Genomic DNA, 17,461 nt, shown 5'->3' on the forward strand with positions numbered 1-17,461 from the left:
AGGCAGGAAGTGAAACATCACAAAAAAAACCATCTAGTTGCGGAGGATAATGTGATGGTTACTTAGATTACATTATCATGGAGATTATCGAGTGTTATGATTAAATAAACTTGTGTATAAAAAATGTTTGTATGGGTTTTATCATGATGAAAGACAATAATGCAGAATGTGCAACTTCCCAGGAAGCGCTCCAGTGATTCCACAAAGGACATGCTTGCAATTGCACTAATCAATATAACATGCCCAAGCTACGTGTTCAGCAGATTCTAGGTCAGAGGTGAAGATTGGGTGCGTGTTGGCGGCACGGCTGGCCTTGTACCTCTTTGATGAGGCCAATGAAACGCCCCCCGAAGCGCCACGGCTTGTGGCGATTGCACTGCAGAGAGCTGACCGTGATCTGCTGCGACTGCTGCACCGCCACCGACACCACGTGTACCGCGTCGTACATCAGCGCTGCATCCGTCTGCGGACAGGAAGGTTACATCGTTAGACATTTTTTTTTTTTTTTTATTACAACACCTGCCAATACATCTGTGCACATGACCTTTAATCCATCCATTTGTTCACCTGCGGAAGAGGCCGTGTGAAGTCTCGGGTGACTTGCTTTACTCTTTTGTCAGGACAAGAGAACATAAATTAGGAGTAATGCCAGCAGTAAATGCCCCGCACAAAATGGCACGGTGTCTCAGCCTGTTAGTAAAAAAACCCGGCCACTGTCTGAGGCGATGAGAAAGCTCCGCCAGGGAGAGTCTCTCAGCGGAAGGCCGGCCCGTCACTGTGAAGACTAATGGCTCCTGATGGGTGTGCCTGTTCTCTGGGGAGAGGGAACGCAAAGCAGGCACCAGTGCATACGGGACGACTCTGACTGGTAAACACACACAGCACAAAGCACAGCTGGGATACATGGCGAACTGCATTGAAAAGCACGTATGATAGCCGTGCATATAACCCCAGTAACAAGTCATCAAAGGGAACTCAAATTCCTCACACAGACTGTGAGATGCTGAGGATCATCTTTACTTTCTGCCTGGCACACACAAATTCCTTTCATGCCGTCTGTCCTCACAGTGTGAGACACTCTACATTTACCCAGGGCTACACATTACAGCGTGGCTCAGATCCTCTTTCCATGGTCCCACACAGGCTGAAATACACTGCGGTGATCTTATTTGACAAGTCCTGGATGACCAACCTGCGAGGGAGTATGAAAAACGACTTTGAGACCACAAAAGTATCTGCAGCTATAGGGTCTTTTGTGGATGTGCTGGCTGTCAGAGAGAATGAGCGGGGCTTTCGGCACAGCTAGGCGCACAGCGGGAGACCAGCGAGCTGCTGTTCGGCTCATATCAGTTCCCTATGTTGTCTCTATAGGCGCAGTGGAGCGTTCACCCCATCCATGTGGGGGAAAAGGAGAGGTCTGGGAGGGGCGGAAATTATGCTACATGTACAATTTATCCAACCTATATTTATAGTGGCAGGTCAATTAAAGAAATAAATCTTGCTTCCAGCAGCAGGAAAATTCAAGATAGCGAGGAGGGGAGGGAGGGAGTGGTGTGTGGTTGCGGTTTTGGGCAGATAGTCAGGTTTTTAGCTCGTCCCCCCTGTGCTTTTGGAGTTGGTGACTGCTGATGTCAAAGGCAGCAGCAGATCAGAGGATGGGAGACCCATCTCTGCACTCTTTCATCCCCACTGCTTCCCTGGGAAAGGGGACAGCTCTACTGCCATATCTGCTCTCCCACTGCAGCTAGTGTTGTGGCGTTCATGGCGAATGCTGATTAGGAAAATAGTGTCATTCTGCTAATCTATTTTGTTGAATAGCGGGGAGGAGTTTTACACACAGTCAGTGTCCAAACACTATTTCCTCCACAGAAAGGGAAAGTTCATCATGTCCAATCATCCTATTATTGTGTCACCAACTATTATTTATTCATTTTCAAAACACGGCTCACTCTGATTTGAGAAAAATTGTAATAATCACATTCAGTTTTCAGTCCATTTCTGAACTACACGATTCCATTTTCAATTCATTTATTCACTTTGGAGATGATTTTAGTTTGAGAGGGTTGAATTCATGCAATTCAAATGAAATCGTTGCTGCCTTCTACTGATCTTTTTTTTTTTTTTTTTAATGCCTACATCTTCACTTTTTTGCTTTTGACCTTCGATAACCTTGACCTTTTCCTCGCAAAATCGAATCAATATCACATTCCTAGTCTTCTATCCATAAACTCTTTATTCATCAGGGTCAAACTACAGCATGTGCAGTATTTTCCAATGAATCATTAATATGGCTATGAATATATTCCATGAAAAACACTCCTGGGAAAAGAAATCTGACAACTTGTTCACTAGTAGAAACAGATAAGAGTTTGAAAGTTCTTCTTGGAAGTTTATTTCTATTATACTTTTCATACTGACTAATGCCCGAATATGAAATCCAGCTGGGGTGTTTTAGCAAGACCTTGATGTGAGACTGAAGGCTGATAATTCAATCATTTAGTAAATGGCAGACTACTTTATGATGAATCATATACTGCATACTGTATGTGCAGTATCTTATTTCAAAACGGAGACTTTGAAAAAGCCTTAAAATATGCTACAGTGACAATTTTATAGAGTTGTAACAGCAGCAGTGCAAAAAGGTCGTTTTTTTTTCTGGGCAACATTAGAGACAGCAATTTGTTTATTGTAACATAAAGATCGATTTTGGCTACAAGATATATCAGTCTATTTGAGAACGGGAGTTTATTAGATGTTTTACAGTGTAAACACAGTTGTGTGTGCTGCTGTGTTTGCACTCCGAGGCCAAAACACTCCACCGAATCCCCCCCATCAGCCTCTTTGTTTAAAGGATTTATGTCGTTCTATTAGCTTCTCCTTCCGACTTAACAACCGTTCCTGGAAATAGTTCCTCCATCTTTTAACTTTTGATTGCCGATGATATATCAAATATTGTCTGGCTCGGATGATTTATGTGGCAAAGATCTTTTTCCTATTTGCCTTCGGAGCAGAACAATTCCTGAAAAAAAACCTTTATGATGGAAACAAAGAGAGGCTGGCATCAAGTGGAAGAAGGAGAGATCAAGAGGGAGGGAGGGGGGGGGGGGGAAGAATGGAGGGGATACGTGAAATGATGGCTCACAGCTCTGGCAGATTGCATTCAATTTAAAAACAATCCAAGAGCGATCTTGATATTTATTTCCGAGCCAAGCATGGGTCCGGCGGGGTGTTTTAAGTGCTTTAAGTGAAACCAATCTCAAACCCCTGGGACACTCAGACAGAGAGGGGAAAGGGTTCCAAAACCTTTGTTGCCTCGTCTTCCTCACCTCTCTCTCTCGCTCAAACACCCACATAACCATCTGAAATCACACACTCTCCCTCTGCTTCAATAAAAGTACAAGCCCAGATGCCCTTTTCCAACATTTAATGACTCACTATTTTATCCTCTACGCCTTACATCTTCCTTTCCAGCTCTTGATGTCTTAGTCCATCTCCGCATGTTCTCTCTCCCATAAACATGACACGTGAGACACATACAAATAGTAACACAAACACACACACATGCAGGAACCAATTAGCTACTTGTGTGTATACACCTCACACACACACACTCACAAAAAATGGGAACACAACTAGACACAGTGACAAACCTCGAGCTTCCCAGAGGCGTGCCTCATTTGTCGTAGTTGCATGCAGTTTCCTCATTTAGAACAGGTGAACTGCAAACTCTACTGAACTAGCTGCTGTGTGTGTGTGTGTGTGTGTACACAAATATATTCCTTTTCACCACATCAGTATTCACACCAGCTCTCCACCTGTGCATAATTCCATAATTCCTCTGGTAATGTTGCACCCTGAAAAACGGCATCGCTCTTTCTCCTCTCACCTCGTCTCAATCAGTCGTCCTCTACCCAGCATCTAAACACACTCACACACACTACTACCTGTCTGGTGATGGACTGGTACTGCGGCTGCTTGTGTAGAGTAGAACTCCGCTGTTTATACATATCATATACATCTGATTAGCCCTAATGAGATTAGCGATGACCTGTTATTCACCATGCATCACTGGGCCGCAGCTGCCAGAAACACATACACACTCACACTTACAGATATGCACACACAGACACACACACACACCGGCAGCATTGCCATCAGCATCAGAGTCACAGTGTCAGCGGGAGAGAGAGAGAAGCTCATTGTTTTCTTGGAGCCGAAGTCACTCTGCCCTCAGATCGCAGACAGACCCATGGGGGTTTGATGATTTGATAGAAGAAGAAGGAGGTAATTATTCATTTCATTCCATAGTTTATATGTATTCGTGCTGCTTCGCTGCACAGCCGGCGCACGTATCTGAGTGCCAATTTCTGCTGTCAGATATGCATTTCTAAACTTTATTATGTTTTAGCTATTAAATCACTTGTCAAGTAACAGTTTTCTGTAAAAGCTACGCCATGATTTATAATTTCTACTTTAATCAAGAAACCCTAATCTCACCCCGCCCCACGCTGAGTGAGATGCTGCATTTGTTTTATCGGCCAAGACGAAATTCTCATGAGGAGGATGGACACTGGTGGGAAATGTCTGTGCATAATTAGTGATGAATTTCAAATTTGGCAAGGAATGCGGCCTCTTAAAGGGACAGTCAGTAGCACTTAGGGGGATCTATTGGCAGAAATGGAATGTAATATTAATTAAAGTACGTTTTCTTTAGTGTTTAATCACCTGAAAATGAGAATCGTTGTGTTTTAGTTAGCTTAGAATGAGACGTTTATATCTACATATAGAGCGGGTCCTCTTCCCGGGGCAGGCCGCCATGTTTCTACAGTAGCCCAGAATGGACAAACCAAACACTGGCTCTAGACAGGGCCATTCGCGTTTTCACGTTTTCGCATCGGCCACTATAGTTCTCTTAACCGCTTGGCACAAGGGAGAAGTTTCGGTTGGTTGCAATCTCAACCGCTAAATATCGCCAAATCCTACACACTGCACCTTTAAAGAGCAGCTAGTTGGTGGGCTAACTGCATAGACAAAAATAGACTCTCTGACAATGGATGAAGCTCTATAACACTGTCACAAATGAATCACAATGAGGATCTTGTTGAGAATTAGATGACAAGATTGATAACAGACTCCGCAGTGCCGGCCCTAGGCATAGGCGGTATAGGCGAATGCTAGGGGCGGCATCCATCCATAGGGGCGCCCCAAATTAGGGGAGAATTTTTTTTTTTTACTATACTTTACTAATACTATTTTAATACTATTATTTAAAAATATACAAAAAAAAAGCCCACAACAACATAACTACGTAGCCCATTAAATAGGCCCTATTTTCGCACCATCAACCCGGTGCATGAACACAGTGATTGGTCCTTCTACAGAGCAATGCTAGCAGTTTCCCCCTATTTCCAGTCTTTATGCTAAGCTATTAAGCGAACGTGAACATAAATATATGAGTTTGGTATCAATCTTCTCATTTAGCTCTCAGTAAGAAAGCAAATATGCGTGATGCCCAAAATGTTGAACAATTTCTTTAAAGTCCAAGAAGCGATACAGTTCCCACATGTATCTGATGTTTTGGCCTTTACTACTGTAGTAATTAGATTCTTATGTAAGATGTACTATAACCATGTATTTCTGGCACTGGTGTGTTACATGAGACCCTGGGCCATGAAACAGTGCATTGGGAATTGTGCAAACTTTTACTTCTCGGACAAAAAATGAAAAGACAGCAGTTGGAAAAATACTGAAATGTGACATATGTGATTTATGGGGCATATTACGGCTGTTTCAGGCCTTGTAGCAGAGAAGGGAAAGCAGGCAGTGTCAGATCATTTTGGTGGGGAAAAAGCCCTCGGGTGACTGCAGCTCAGTATAGTGCCATCTCTCTCTCTCTGTCCGTAACTTTTCCACTCTGTCTCTCTTCGTCTCTTTCTTTCTGGCCGTCGATGTTCTGCCCCTGTCTCTCCGCAGTCCCTCCTCCCTTTCATCCCTTTTGTCTTTCTCTCTGCTCGTCTCTACAGTATTTCACTGAGCTGTGTGTGTGAGTGTTGCTCAGAGTGCGGGTTTATATGGGGCTTTGCCAGTGCAGTCACTGTCATTTTTCCAGCTTTTTTTTTTCTGTGTGCGTTGGAGGTTTAATCCCTTTCTCACATTGCATTTCCACATGCTGAGGCAACATAGCGGCCTTGTTGCATTTCATTTTTATATGAGTTTTTTTTTTTCACAGGGAAGTAAGACTGGCTCCTTCCGACGAGGATCCCTGGGCAACGGATCCACTGATGGTGCTGGATTTATGTGAAAGCACATTCATGGTTTTATTGTAGATTTAAGCACACTTTAAAGGGGGATAAAGGACTACACTGCAGAGTTTTCTGGTTTAAAAGAAAGGGTCCTGTGGGAGTGGTGAGAGAGTGAGCTGAACTCTGTTTGATGCATCTATTCAGTATTGATGGAGAGCTATTAAAGAACCCTTATCTTGTCAAATACTGACAGATGCTTGAATATTGACAAAACCTCCACTCCGACCTTACACTGTACTTTGAGTGATCTTTTTGTTTCAAGAATAACTTGCCACATCACTGGAGGTTTTTGTTTTTTTCCTGCAATGCCGATAAAAAGTATATTTGAACTTGGGGAAAAAGCCAGAAGGGGAGAGAGAGTTAGTGACCTTATCAAACACTGAAAACAAACATTGTGTATACAAAGCTAAATGGGAGAAGCAGTTCAAACATGCACAGACTGCTCGTGCTAACCACCTAGTCCCTCTTCTGTTTGTTCCAAACAAACCCCTGATGCTGCTGCCAGAAACATTTTCCTGCAAACCGGATTTATCCATAAAAATTGTGTCTAATTTTGGGTGAAAGCAAAAGCAATAAGCAGAATGTATTTATTTAGTATATAACAAGATTAAGAGTCTACATAAACGCTAGCAGCTCTGTGAGGCTGTATCTATGAACAGCAGTGCTTTGAGCTTAAAGCTAACTTTTAAAGACAGTACTGTAGGATACATCCTCTGGGGACGATGAATATGTAACCCTAACTTATTATTATTATAACTTTTATTTAGGGCTGTCAATCAATTACAATTTTTAATTGCGATTAATCGCATGATTGTCCATGATTCATCGCAATTAATCGCAAATTAATCATCCGTTTTTTTATCAGTTCAAAATGTACCTTAAAAGGGAGATTTGTCAAGTATTTAATACTCTTATCAAAATGAAAGTGGGCAAATATGCTTACTTTATGCAAATGTATGTTTATATTTATTATATAAAATCGATTTACAATACAAAACAATGATAAATATTGTCCAGAAACCCTCACAGGTACTGCATTTAGCCTGAAAGAATATGCTCAAATCATAACATGGCAAGCTCAATCCCAACAGGCAACAACAGCTGTCAGTGTGTCAGTGTGCTGACTTGACTATGACTTGCCCCAAACTGCATGTGATTATCATAAAGTGGGCATGTCTGAAAAGGGGAGACTTGTGGGTACCCATAGCACCCATTTACATTCACATATCTTGAGGTCAGAGGTCAAGGGACCCCTTTAAAAATGGCCATGACAGTTTTTCTTCACCAAAATGTAGCATATGTTTGGAGCATTATTTAGCCTCCTTCACGACAAGCTAGTATGACATGGTTGGTACCAATGGATTCCTTTTTCTAGTGTCATATGATGCCAGTATCTTCAGTCTAGCTTTAAAACTGAGTCCGCTACAGCCTCTGAAAGATCGATTGCGTTAATGCGTTAAAGAATTAGTGGCGTTAAACGAATTTGCGTTAACGCGTTATTATCGCGTTAACTTTGACAGCCCTACTTGTATTATTATATTTCAGTTTAGACCAAATTGATGGACCAACTGACTGACAGACCTACATTGCCATCCCTACAGCCATGGCTAAAGATTGAAGGAGGGCGATCAAAGATTGTTACTGTAAGTAACCGCACATAAGAAACATCAAATATGATGCGTGCCTAACTAAGTCTGACAAAAGAGGTTGTGAATGCTCCGAGCAGTGGTGTCCCACCAGACCCTTCAGGCAACAGCATGCTGTTGGCAGCACTGTCCACTTCAGAGTCCACCCTAATTAGCACCACGCTGCCTAACCTACATCTGACTAAGTGGCTGTTTAACATGATGGCCTTTCCTCATATTTAATCAGCCTCCAGCCACGTTTAGCTAAAGAAGCTAGGTGGTGCCCACTCCATGGGTTTTCACTCCCCGCACTTCATCAGCTACATAAACTTTTCAAAATTTCCAGAGTGACAAAGCTTTTACAGTTCAAAGGATAGTGTTAGGCAATCTGTTTGGCGGTGTTTAACCTATTTGTAGTCTGACTCACCGGATGTAGACTGTAGGTATAAGTCTGCCATTGGCCGCCTATTTCAGCCGCCATTCTCTTCCTCTTCTGCTATCTGCACTATCTATCTTGCAAGAGCACCATCGTTGCATCCTGTGCTTAGAGCCGAACAAGAAAATTGTGATTGGCTTAAAGAAATATAAACAAGCCAGAGAGCTTTTTTCCCCTATAGCAGAATAACTCCTTTCTTTAGCGCTGACACAACGCTGTGGAGAAAGGTCTAGCTATGCAAGACTAATTTATCTTCATAGAGTGCAACAGGGATGACGTATTTTTTGTCGGCCAACCCGGAAGTTATCATCGTCCTGGGTTCCCTTGACAAGAAGCCAATGGGATTTTTCCATTGTGTTTTGGATTATTGCAGAAAATAAGCTCTTATATAGGCTTCGTTTGCCACAAACGGTTACGATACTTACACGTTTTGTTCAGCAAGATTATCCTCACAAATGAACACCACTTTATGATTATTGAAGTGTAAATGCAATCGCCAGAAGTAAAAAGCTAACGTTAGGCTAAAAACGAACTACACCATGGTCGAATGAGCGCGAGTATTCACAACGAGGCTGTATAAAGTCGTACAAGTCGGCATGATGACGTTTAGTTATCTCATTTAGCCACTTGTTCGCAACCGCCTTTTTGAAGACACGCCAAAGCTTAAAAATTCACGAGTGGATTGTTTACTGACGTATTACCTGACCTTATTTCAGTCATCTAACTAAAAACCCATTAAAAAATACCCATTGACTTCCAGACGAGGCAACCGGAAGGGAAAAAATGCTAACTCATTTCCTGGTTTTAGGACTCATTCCTGCACCACTCTATGGTATTGAATTCTCTTTCTTCCTCTTTCAGCCTAGTTTATTAGCATGTAAAGACAATAAACAAATGAGACATTAAAGTCAAATGTGTTAGAGGGAACAAAATCAAGGGGAAAAAGATAATAAATCTCTCTCTTTCTAAATTCCACCTCTCCATCTCTCTCTTTCTCTCTCTCTCTCCCGCTGCCTATTTTCACTCACAAAAGGCTTCTATGGACCAAGGGAGCATTGGTGCTAATAATGTTGAAGCTGTGCCAAGCCCAGCTGGTGGTGCCCGGCACAGGGCATCGAGTGTCTGCTCTCCACAGTCGCGGTCTTTAAAAGGCTCTCTGCTCTGCCAACTGGGATCAGAGGGAGGGAGATCACATTGCTGTAATGGACGCAACCAACCTGTGAACCAATAGTGGAGTACAACCCGGTAGCTTACATCTATGTAGCTGCAAAGAATATGTGTGTTATCAAAGGACCGGAGAGCAGGTTACAATAACACTTAATTAGACATATAAAAAAATACATATACATGTATATATAGGCCGGTATTTGTTTTTTAAACACGTGACAAATAAACTATTTTTGATAAGGGCCCCTTAAATTTGGTTATAAATGAATTGTAACCAAGATATGTACTGAGTGGGATATTTTACAGTTAAAATGTGTAAGTCCTAGTGGACAAATTATGTAATTGCTTCACTGTTTCTACACATTTTTCATCATTTATGTACTTCAATCTGTTGTTACTAATTAGCTGACATAAACAGCATATGATATATTGATAGTAATATCTGTAACAAGATAAAATTGTCCGATTAATAGTCATGCTGATGCATCGGTTGGATGCTGAATCAAATCAAATCTGTGTGGATATTTACTGTGAGCACTTCCATCTACTGTAGAACTATTTAAGCTGCAGGGTGAAATCTCAAGTTTTAAACAAATAAAAATGAATCCCCCATAAACGGAGAGTTTATTTGTGCAGTGATTCATCCGGCACAATGACAGAATGTGTCCTCTATTCAATATCATATCCAAATTTGGCTCCACATCCTCATTGAGGACCCTCATTTGGTTGAAACGCTGCATGAATGACGCATAGTAGAGAGGTTCATGTGTCGGCATTCTCTTCCCCGTTGTCAGATTCCATGGCAGCCATGTGCTACCCAACAGCAAACCTGAGTCAAACTGAATCAGACATCTTACAGTGTGTGCTTCACACTTACATACACGTACAATACAAACACACACTTGTATGTATGTAAACATGCATGGTAAAACACCTTCCAACCAGAGCGCAGTTGCCAACTAGCAGATTCCTCTATCCCGTTCTCTCTGTGTGGGTGGTTCCCACTCTACTCCCAGCAGTGCTTGTTAATGCAGCAAGGTATCCGTTTTCTCCCCCCATCTCTCTTTGTCTCTCCCCGTCTGTCCGTCCCCCGGTGCATTTCTCTGCAACCCTGCTCCCTCCCTGTTTCTCTTCCTCTGTACACACAATCCCTAATTTGAGATGTGAAAAAACATCCATAATGTAGTTCTTAACAAGCATACTTTTCATTTTTTTTTATCGAAATCGCAATATGGCCTACGGCAATTTTGAAATCGCAGGAGGCGCAATATTTGTTAAAGGTGAAATTTATGTAAAAATTAAACATAGTCGTGTTGCAGAGATGTCCTGGCCAACATATCATATTCTACAGACTTAAGAAAACATCTTTGTTTGGTACAGATCCCTGCAAAAATCACACCATAATCATTTTAATATGTTTTTCAATGAAAACGATGTAAAAATGATCATTCCCTCTAATATTGCAAATCATATCACAACTGCAATATAAATCAAAACAACCACAATAATAAATGATTTTTCAAAATCGTGCAGCCCTGTTTTGAATCCTAATATTAGTAAATCATCCAGCCCTGAAAGTTAAAACATTACTTTAAAACCTGTTGATATAATTTCAGTCTTTATTGATCTGGTGGTTACTGGCGGTACCGGCAAGTGTGTTTTAATAATACAGGCCCCAGAGTTCAGTCCATAATTACATTTATATTGACCACCGAGGAGAGCAAATGCACTTTGAGTGAAAGAAGATGAGCAAACCCTTGTGTGTGTTTACAGTGCACCCAAACCAACTGTGAGAGGCTTCATTGTGCCATTAATCTAAGTCCAATAAAGAAGTCCACTGAGCTCATGATCGTATGTTGCCTTTAATGTAAAATGCACACACACTCCTGATATTTTTTGTCTCAAAAATAACGTGCAGGGTTTCACAAAAGCGATTTGCAAACGCCGCTCACGTGCAGACTGCAAAAGGGCGGCTGGCAGCGTCACGTTTCACAAATTATTGTCACTCAGTCACCAATGCAGATAAATCTGCGAGGGAACTCGGATGCTCAGGCAAGCATCGCGGGCCGGGTTTGTTTTGATTAGTGAAATGTGTCAGAACTAAAAGGTGAGGAAATGATCTCATGTTGCAAATTTTGTGAAATGGGACCCGGCATGCATCATTTCCTGTCAGTCCCTTGCGCGTGGGAGTGCACTCTGTATCCCATGGAGGAAAGGCGGACTGACTGCGGAGTATAGCCTATAGGGAGGGAGTTAGATAATGCAAATACATTGAATGGCTATTGCTGAAAATATGCTGGCCATAAACAGCATTATATCATGGAAATCTTAAGGATTATAACCATATTATTATTATGGGAAATATACTAAACGTTCCCTTGAGCGTCCTTATGCATCTCTTCCCCTCTTTAATCATCTTTATGTCACCAAGAGTAGCTTTCCTTATTGTGTACTACATGCAGTCAAACTGTGTTTTTATGATGAAAAAAAGCAATTTGCTTTTCTGTGTTGTGGACAAATGCTGAATTGTTTTTTAAAATCGTTGTCATTAGCAATTATTTACTGTAAGTTTGCTGAGCATGCATGTTGTTGTGCTGATATGAAGTAAAGCGCCCTGCTCAAGGAAATCTCAGCAATAGCTGCTAGTTCTTCACTAGTTTGTCACTATCTGGAGCATCGTCATACGTCTGTTGTGTTCCCAATTAGCCTGTGTTACGCTTACATGCTTTTTACAGTGTCCCATGCGAACTCCAGCAGCAGCCCCCATCACGTTGTACATATTACCCAAACAACCGCTCTCTATTAATAAGAGAGCCATTATTATGAGCTATTACACCAGGATTGCATTGGTGACACTGGAGAACATCCCGCCCTCTGTTGCGGTAATTATAGCTCAGTGAAATGTAGACATAAATGAAATGATGCAGATGTAGAAAAATATCTGGCCCTAAAGCCTCAGCGAGGCGTACAACTGGGAAAACTATTTTTTTTTCTTCTTTAACTCAATTAAATCCAAGTATATACTTAGCTCAGTGAATGGGGATTTAAAAGAATGCAAATTACTACGAAGCATTCAAACCAAATATCTCATTAGCTGTAGGCAATTAATATACACAGATGGGACTAAACAGTAATCAGATTATCTATCTATCTATCTATCTATCTATCTATCTATCTATCTATCTATCTATCTATCTATCTATCTATCTATCTATCTATCTATCTTTCTAACAGGTTGTGGGTCTCTAACTGTTGTTAATTCTCATGGAGATCGAGGGTTACAATAATTTGAGCTCCAAATTACTCCAGGGATATGATTAAAGAGTCGACACAAACAAACGAGATCACACACACTTGTACGTCCACACACAAATGAACCGGACTAATTAGCACCCCCCCACTCTTATTATGCACCCCTCCACGTCAGAGATACTCTGACAAACGGAGTTAAGAGGCGAGTGCGTTCGTGGCCGCGAGCCTGCCTGGGTCGAGGAGGGACTTCTCATTATGCATCCCTCCCTGAGAGACAACACTCAGCCTCACCCAAGGCGCAGAGTGTCACTGTGATTATACACTACCACGCATTATTGCGAGCCTAGTGGCGTGATAAAACACCGCATGAACCTCTTGTAACGCCCCCACCCCCATCTTTCCTTCCTCATCGGCTCCCCTCCTGTTGCCGCCATCTCACCTTCCCTGCCAACCTTCTAACCCTCCTCCTCCTCCTCCCCCCTCCCCCCCCCCCCCCTCCTCCCATCTCAGTCAATCAATCCTTCATGAAATCACAAGGTGACACGGACGGCGTTGTCCTGGTAACCATTGCTACACAACTGTTGCCTGGTCACCGAGCACAAACAAGCCCGGAGCCCAGCAAGGCTTCTGTGCTGCAGAGAATGAGAACGAGGTATGAGAGAGAGAGAGGGGGAATAAAAGGCTGGAGGGAGGGTCGGGGGTGGAAGGTCACACACTGGCTGCTGCAGCCCACTTTAATTTAATGATACCCTTCAAGGTGGCTTCTCGGCCCTGAGCACAGTTGCATTAAATGTCAGGAAGATCTATAAATTAATTAAAACATATTTGAGTTGCAGAGAAACCAAATATTATTCTACGTTCGTAACGTAGATACGGGCTATTTTTCAGAATCACCAGCAGAACTGTTTCTCCATTATTCCTTTTATTATACCATTAAAACGACGATGTTTTTATATTCACGCAGCTGTTTCTTCATTGACGCATTATAAGGAATCCTCTTAGGGCAAAACACTCCAAAGAATAAAACACATCAGAGCCGGGATTTATAAAAAGAAACACTCTAATGAAGTACTTTATCAGGCTCGGAGGAGCCTTTGGACGCATTATTCATTATTTAACGGCGGTTCTAGTCCAGTGAGATATGTCAATATGTAGTATAGGATCTGACAAAATGATTCATGCTATGTTAATGAATCAATTCAACATTCTCCACTAATATCCATTAATTTCCGGCTTAGGGAGAAAAAATAAATAAAGTGATTTAACCTCTTTGTGTGATGCATTAATCTTTTTGCATACATACAGTAACTGCTTTGCTTGTGCTTGCACAATCGAGTGCCACATGAAGAAAAGGATATGGGGAAATTAAATATGAATTTCTATATTTATAGCTGTATGTTTCTGGCAAGACATTGTAGTAATCTGTTGTATATTTACATGGCTTTATTAGGAAAGTAAAGAAAAAACATGAGGGAGTGTGTGTTTTCATTTTTCATCAGTGTGAATTAAGGCTGTGACTGATATATGAATAGGCATATCTGTCCTTAAGTCTTTGATGAAAAGACACATCTTTCATTACACAGATTTCTGATACCAGATCTGAAGTCTGGCAAGAAGAAAGAACGGCTGACTGAAAGCAAGGAAAAAAAAGGTGTTTGTCTGCAAGGGAAAGGCTTCGTGAGGGAGGTGGAGTAAATTCACTGTTTACAACAACACCCTCAGAGGGACCTTGAACGTCCATGACGAGCTCCATTCCCTTTTTCACTTTCAAATCACCTTATCCCCATGATTTTTTGGATGCCATCCTAAAAATCCAAGGCCATAATTTCCATCCAATTTGTTCCCCCTCTCTGCATGAACACTGACAGATTGTCATATTTTGGCCACGCTCCCAGAGGAGAGTTGTGAGAGGCGGGAGGGCAGATAAACGGCTATTACCATTCACACCGCCTCATTACGGAGCATTTAGACCCAGGAGCACCGGCCCTGAAAGCACCACGCAGAGGGCGTTGATGCTGCTCCCGTGCCCACCCCAGGAGCCCTTCACCATGGGACTTGTGATTGACAACTTGGGCTCGTTTATTCTCCTCGAAAAATATTGTATATTTCACAACATGATTTTTTTCTCTATATAGGCCTACACACAAGTGCCTGCGGCATAAAACCCCCAAAGGTGCTGTTGCATTAGATATGGCTTTAGATTAATTCGGTCATTTGGACATACTAGAACAAAGTGCAGCTATAAACATGTTTTTTTGCATACACAGCATAATGTTTGCATTACGTAAGCAGCATAAAAAAAAATTGGTTTGAGCCTACCGTCATGAATCCATCCAGCAGGCCTGAGTCCGGTTTGGGCGGGGCTTGTAGTCGCTCCATTGACCACTTCTCGATGATTGACGACACCTGAGAGTTTTCCGTGTTGAGGATGCGGAACCCGGTCATGTTGACTCCACTGTAGCGATACGGCTCCATGTCGAGGGCAAAAAGGTCCTGGATGCGTAAAAGATAAAAGTCTACATGTGTTTGAGCGCCCAAATTAATTAATTTCTTATCTTTGCTTACTGCACATGTCTCATCTGTCCTCAGTAATTAAGATCAGTCATTTGAGTGAGAGCAGAAGAGTGCAGTTGAAGGTATTTCAGGAGCTATTTTATCTCGTGCTGAGGCAGCAGCAGCCTTGATGAAGGCAAGGCATTCAAGGTTACAGGCCGGCTTTTGGTGGACTGCCATCTATCATGTGGAAGTGAAAGGACAACCCAATCGTCCCGCGTACAGCATGTCTGGCATCACACCAGGCAGATGTCTTTGGGACGCAACAACACAGTTGACAGAACAACAGCAGGTGACGGACGCCGAGTGCGGAAGCGGGTGCCACGGTCAATGTTTGCTGTCCTATTCCGAAAGCAGCACGGATGGCTCAGTACCAGCATACAGCAGCTTTGGCCGGCACCGTGGCCTTCGACCGGCCAAACACTGTTAAAGTAGGCATGTTTCCACCCCGACAAGCAGCAGCATGCCGCCGACAGAGGCCTATAATCACTATTCTCTTCCCTTTCCCAATGACAAACCTGCTGTCACTCACTCCCCTTTCATCTAGCCAGGTTCTTATGTGGATGCACAAGGGGTCGTTACACGTCCTGTGCACTGGTAAATGTCCTTTTTTAGGTCGGTTTTCTCCGACCTTTCACTCAGACTTTCCAATTGTGCTCCAAACAACACAGCGTGCCATTTGTTTGTTAGCTATAATGGACCAAATGGGTGACAGTCTCATCTGCTCAGGGCTATTATCTGAGCTCTCAGTCTTCTGTTCTCTGGGCTCACCGAAGATGTGCTGCTGTTCATCGGCAGTGTAGCAAGCAATCTTTGTAGTGGTTAGATCAAAGAACTTTTGGAGAACTTCAATCGCTGTCAGAGTCAGAATAAAATATCTCCAACCGCTTTTGTTTTCTGCACTCAGGGTTGTGGACAGCCGCACGGGGCGAGGAGGTTGGCGTAGAATGTAGAGAATAAACTGTAGTTAAACTTTCACAACTGCTACTTTCAAATGCAAAGAGTGTATTTATAATGAGCTACGTGACAATGAGTCAGCTTTACAAGGCCATCTATTTCTATCAGCACGAATTCAGGTTGTAGTTCAGGTTCATAATGCTTCACACAAAAGGAAAATAATAGTGTGTTTTTTTTCTTTGACTGGCTCCTGGTTGAGTCATATTTAATTTTATTCTCAGAGAAGAAAAACAGCTTTTCAGACAGACGGATGTATTTTTGCCTCGCAACGAGCACTCCAGCAAACAAAAACAGTTAAAACCACACTCAAATTTAAGTGGATAGAGCTGTGCAAAAAAAATTACAATATACTATATAATTGCATTTTGTCAACATAAAAAAAAAGAAGTGGCTGCGTACTCACCAGGGTAGTAAAAATATAATGGTAGTACTCTGTCATCATACCCATGGCCAGGGCCTACAGGGAGAAAAGAGCATCCGGTAGTGAGTACAAAATAAAAGATTAATAGCATAATGAGCTTATTACTCTATTCATTTAATTTTAATTCTTCATTTAGCTTTTATTTAACCTGTGTAGTCTGACACTGACATCTCTTTGCTGACAAAGGAACAAGTTTCACATTAAAAGAGACCAGAGGTGCGTCCAGGTTGGGTTGGTGATTGATTAAAAGACATATTGAATTTAGGGATGTCACAAGAACCGATACTTCGGTAAAAAGTCGATGCCAAAATTCTAACGATGGTAACGTGACGGTACTCGTTTTTCTACAGTACCGCAGGTACCGTCAGGGCTCGAGACTAACGGCGTCCCATTGTCCCGGGGATGATAGAAAATGTGTTTGGGACATAGTAAACTCACTATCGACGTGCCCAGGGATGCATCCTATTTTTTATAGGCCACATTGAGAACAACAAATCTGTGTTGAAATCGGCAGGACGAGAGCTAGTTCATGTTAGCTGTTGTTGTTGTTGTGACTTACATTATGATACGTTCAGGCTCTATTCAGTAAAAATGAGCATTGAGTGAAACAATTCTAGTGTTATGTGTTCAAACGTAATCCAAATAAAGTAAAATGTATTTTTTTTTTTTTTAAATCTTGAATAAATCCAGTTGTTTGAGGGAGATGTTTTCACAGCAATATAAAATAGATAATAGAGAGGGAGTTATG

General features: G+C 42.0%; 1 protein-coding gene across 3 annotated transcripts in view; it reads right to left on the reverse strand.

Annotated features, from left to right (window-relative positions):
- Positions 1–17,461, reverse strand: part of LOC141756060 (glutamate receptor ionotropic, kainate 2-like) — a 71,959-nt gene that overhangs the window by 20,490 nt on the left and 34,008 nt on the right. For all 3 annotated transcript variants that reach the window (XM_074615508.1, XM_074615507.1, XM_074615506.1), the window contains exons 5-7: positions 16,696–16,749; positions 15,102–15,275; positions 320–463 (exon numbers count right to left, since the gene is read on the reverse strand). In XM_074615508.1, coding sequence (XP_074471609.1) covers positions 320–463; positions 15,102–15,275; positions 16,696–16,749 — 372 coding nt within the window. The remainder of the gene's footprint in view (positions 1–319; positions 464–15,101; positions 15,276–16,695; positions 16,750–17,461) is intronic.

Source organism: Sebastes fasciatus, chromosome 18, assembly GCF_043250625.1.
Source record: "Sebastes fasciatus isolate fSebFas1 chromosome 18, fSebFas1.pri, whole genome shotgun sequence".
NCBI lineage: Eukaryota > Metazoa > Chordata > Actinopteri > Perciformes > Sebastidae > Sebastes > Sebastes fasciatus.